The sequence below is a fragment of the Odontesthes bonariensis genome (genome assembly GCF_027942865.1).
Source record: "Odontesthes bonariensis isolate fOdoBon6 chromosome 6 unlocalized genomic scaffold, fOdoBon6.hap1 SUPER_6_unloc_1, whole genome shotgun sequence".
Taxonomy (NCBI): Eukaryota; Metazoa; Chordata; class Actinopteri; order Atheriniformes; family Atherinopsidae; genus Odontesthes; species Odontesthes bonariensis.
The window spans coordinates 140082-142906 of NW_027457365.1; the positions used below are offsets into that span (position 1 = coordinate 140082).

At 46.1% G+C, this 2825-nt stretch overlaps 1 protein-coding gene across 1 annotated transcript; it reads left to right on the forward strand.

Annotated features, from left to right (window-relative positions):
* Positions 1-359: 359 nt before the first annotated feature.
* On the forward strand, positions 360-2127 carry LOC142375818 (uncharacterized). The gene is made up of 5 exons (XM_075459896.1): positions 360-434; positions 649-921; positions 1016-1109; positions 1280-1347; positions 1864-2127. Exons 1-5 carry the CDS (start codon positions 384-386, stop codon positions 2125-2127), a joined length of 750 nt encoding a protein of 249 aa, XP_075316011.1. The 5' UTR covers positions 360-383.
* Positions 2128-2825: the final 698 nt, after the last annotated feature.

The following is a 2825-nucleotide window of genomic DNA, read 5'->3' on the forward strand; positions in this document are numbered from 1 at the left end:
TCCCCTTATGTGCATTTCACCTTCCCCACCCGTGAAATAGACTAAATGAAATACTGTTATGCTGCAAACAAGTGGAACAAACTGCCAGTGGACATTAAACTCTCACCAAATGGAGACATTTTTAAATCCAGGTTAAAGACATTTCTGTTCTCATGTGTCTATGCATGAAATATCTTTTAACTTATCTAGACTGTTGCTTGTTTTTAAATTCATTTAAATGATTTTATTTGTTTCTCTTTATATTCTTTTATGTATTTTTAATGCTTCTTCCACTCCCTGCTGCAATGCTTTTATTTTATGTAAAGCACTTTGAATAGTTTGTACATGAAATGTGCTATATAAATTTTGATTTGAAGGTGCGCAAGTGGGCGACCAGTCCTATCATGGGGCGGAGCCACAAGCTGGTCATCCCTGTCCAGCATCCCGATAAGAAGGTATTTATACATTTGTAAAGAACACATTTAATGTGAGCACTTATGTTTGGTGACTCTCATTCCAGGTGACCTCTCTATACGTATATATTGCCTCCCACCGACTGATTCCTTGGAAAGGCTCCTGCTTCTCCTGTGTCCCTGATCAGGATGAAGCGGGTATGAAAAGTTAATTATTGAATGTTCTTTTTCGAACAAATCTTTTGTCTTGTCCCAGTTTGTTCTTCTTATAGGTGATTCTCACCTGCGATCCGTCGCAGATGGGATCGTGTCCATGCCAGAGGGCCGCTTCTCCTTTGGCGTGATGTCCACCCCGGGGGCGTGTGCCAAGCAGCTGAGGAAAGAGGTGATGTCCGTTGCTCTTCCTCAGATCCCTGACGCGGTGTGTGTCCTGGCGCCCAGCAACGACCTGACGGCCAGCAGGACTGTGGAGGAGGCGGGTGCAGCTTTTGGCCGCTTACTGGCCGCCGTCTGCAACCGCTGGCCTAAGGTAAGCTCTTCAGGTTCACTTTGACATGAAGCCATTGAGGTTCTCCAGTTACATCCTGGCATCATTTCTAATGGCCCATCATTGTTTTTTTAAGGTGTTCGTTGCTGACTTCGTCCCGCGGCTGACGGTAGAGGGGGGTTACCAGAAACTTGTCCGCGACCAGTTTCACCGTGTGGCGGCCAGTTACGGTATGTTTTAATGAAACGAATGCATGTCCAGATGGACTTAGGCTGAGTTCTGCTTAATTAAGAAAACACAAAGAACTTCTCATTTCCATCATATCCATTTAGCTGCTTTGAAATATGAAACTGTTCTACTTGTTTCTATTTATTGAAACATGTTTTCTGTTTGCCTTTAGGCCTTAAATACTGCCACATGGCGGACGAGTTCCCTCTCGACCGTTTGGAGCTGTGGGCCTACGATGGTGTAAGTTCTTGTTGCTGTTTGGAAATGAAAAAGACTAATAAACACGATTGGCATTTAAAGACATGGTTGGTAATCCTGTTCAGAAACACATTTTGTAATACTGGGTGAAATGGTCCGTGTATCCTGAGAGAAATCTATACAAGATTTATTTAGAAAAAGGGACGAAAATAATCAGACCTCTGTGGCAGGACTGAGAAAAAGCTGACCAATCCGAGATCAGCGCTGATCTCGGATTGGAGCGCCTACAAAAAACCAATCAGATGCCTCTGCTTTCTGCCTATGCCCCCCTCTGTCGGCTCCCTGCTCCGTGCGCGCACGCGGTTCTACCGGCTTTGGATGAAGCACTGACGGAATGGGGAGGGGGGGGTGGAGCTTAGAGGAGGGGCCACTTTCGAATCTTGCTAGCTCTCTTGCTAGCTCTCTAGGATTACCTACCATAGCTTTAACAGGAAAATGTGGGATGTGTACAACCCTATTTAATCTCCTTTTTCTGTCCTGTTCTCCTTGTTTCTGCAGGTCCACCTCAGTGACGACGCAGGGATGCCCATCCTTGTGCAGTTGCTGTGGCGGGCTACCTACGAGGCTCTGGAACCGCCAGCAGTGAAGCCCCTCGTGCTTCGCAGGGTCTCCCCACCATCACCCAGGATTCGTCCTCGCATCGTGGTGAGAGGTGAGGTGCCTGTCCCACGTCCACCTCCTTCAGAGTGGACGGTTGTGGGATCTGGTACTAAGGTAAGAACTTGGACTTGTTTTTATGAAAAAAGGCAGTTTGTTCAATAAATGATGATTTAATCATTCATCTCTTAATGTGGAGTCATTCCTTTAATCCTGAAAGTGCATCTGACGTTTACCTAACCTGATCTCTGTTTTCCTCCTTCCAGGTGGATGCCAGTTCTGTGGCCTCGGGGGGGGGAGTCCTTCTTTCCCCTGAATCCTCAGAAGTTCTCCGCTGAGCTCCTGGAAGCTGTGGAGAAGGTGGTTCCATCAGCCCTTGGTGCACGTCTTCCTGCAGGCACATGGGTACGTTGCTGCCTCGTTGTACACAATGGATGACGTATTGTTGTGGAATTAGATTCCCTCCTTAATGCTCAGATTAATGATAAAGTGTGATATCTTCATTAAGAACCCTGATGTGTGATCATGTTGTATATTTGCTCTCATTAGGCACCGCCTGTAGAACATTGGAGGAAGCCTGCTGTCCTGAAGCGGAGGCGAGCCCAGCCACAGGTTTGTAATGTCTTTGATGCCTTTGTGGTCACACGAGTCACTGTGAGACTGACATGGTTTTATTTTCATTTATGGCTTTGTTCTTGGTTTTCAGGTGTCACCCACACCTACTGTTGCCGTGCCCATGGAGAAGGTTTATTTATATAGCACAATTCATGTACAAACAGTTCAAAGTGCTTTACATAAAATAAAAGCATTGCAGCAGGGAGTGGAAGAAGATGCTGATGCTGCAGAGCAGACTGCACTTTCAA

Coding starts and splice junctions, on each gene's coding strand:
- LOC142375818 (XM_075459896.1), top strand. CDS start 384: ATGGGGCGGAGCCACAAGCTGGTCATCCCTGTCCAGCATCCCGATAAG. Junction 922..1,015: donor TCTGCAACCGCTGGCCTAAG/GTAAGCTCTTCA, acceptor TGTTTTTTTAAG/GTGTTCGTTGCTGACTTCGT. Junction 1,348..1,863: donor AGCTGTGGGCCTACGATGGT/GTAAGTTCTTGT, acceptor TTGTTTCTGCAG/GTCCACCTCAGTGACGACGC.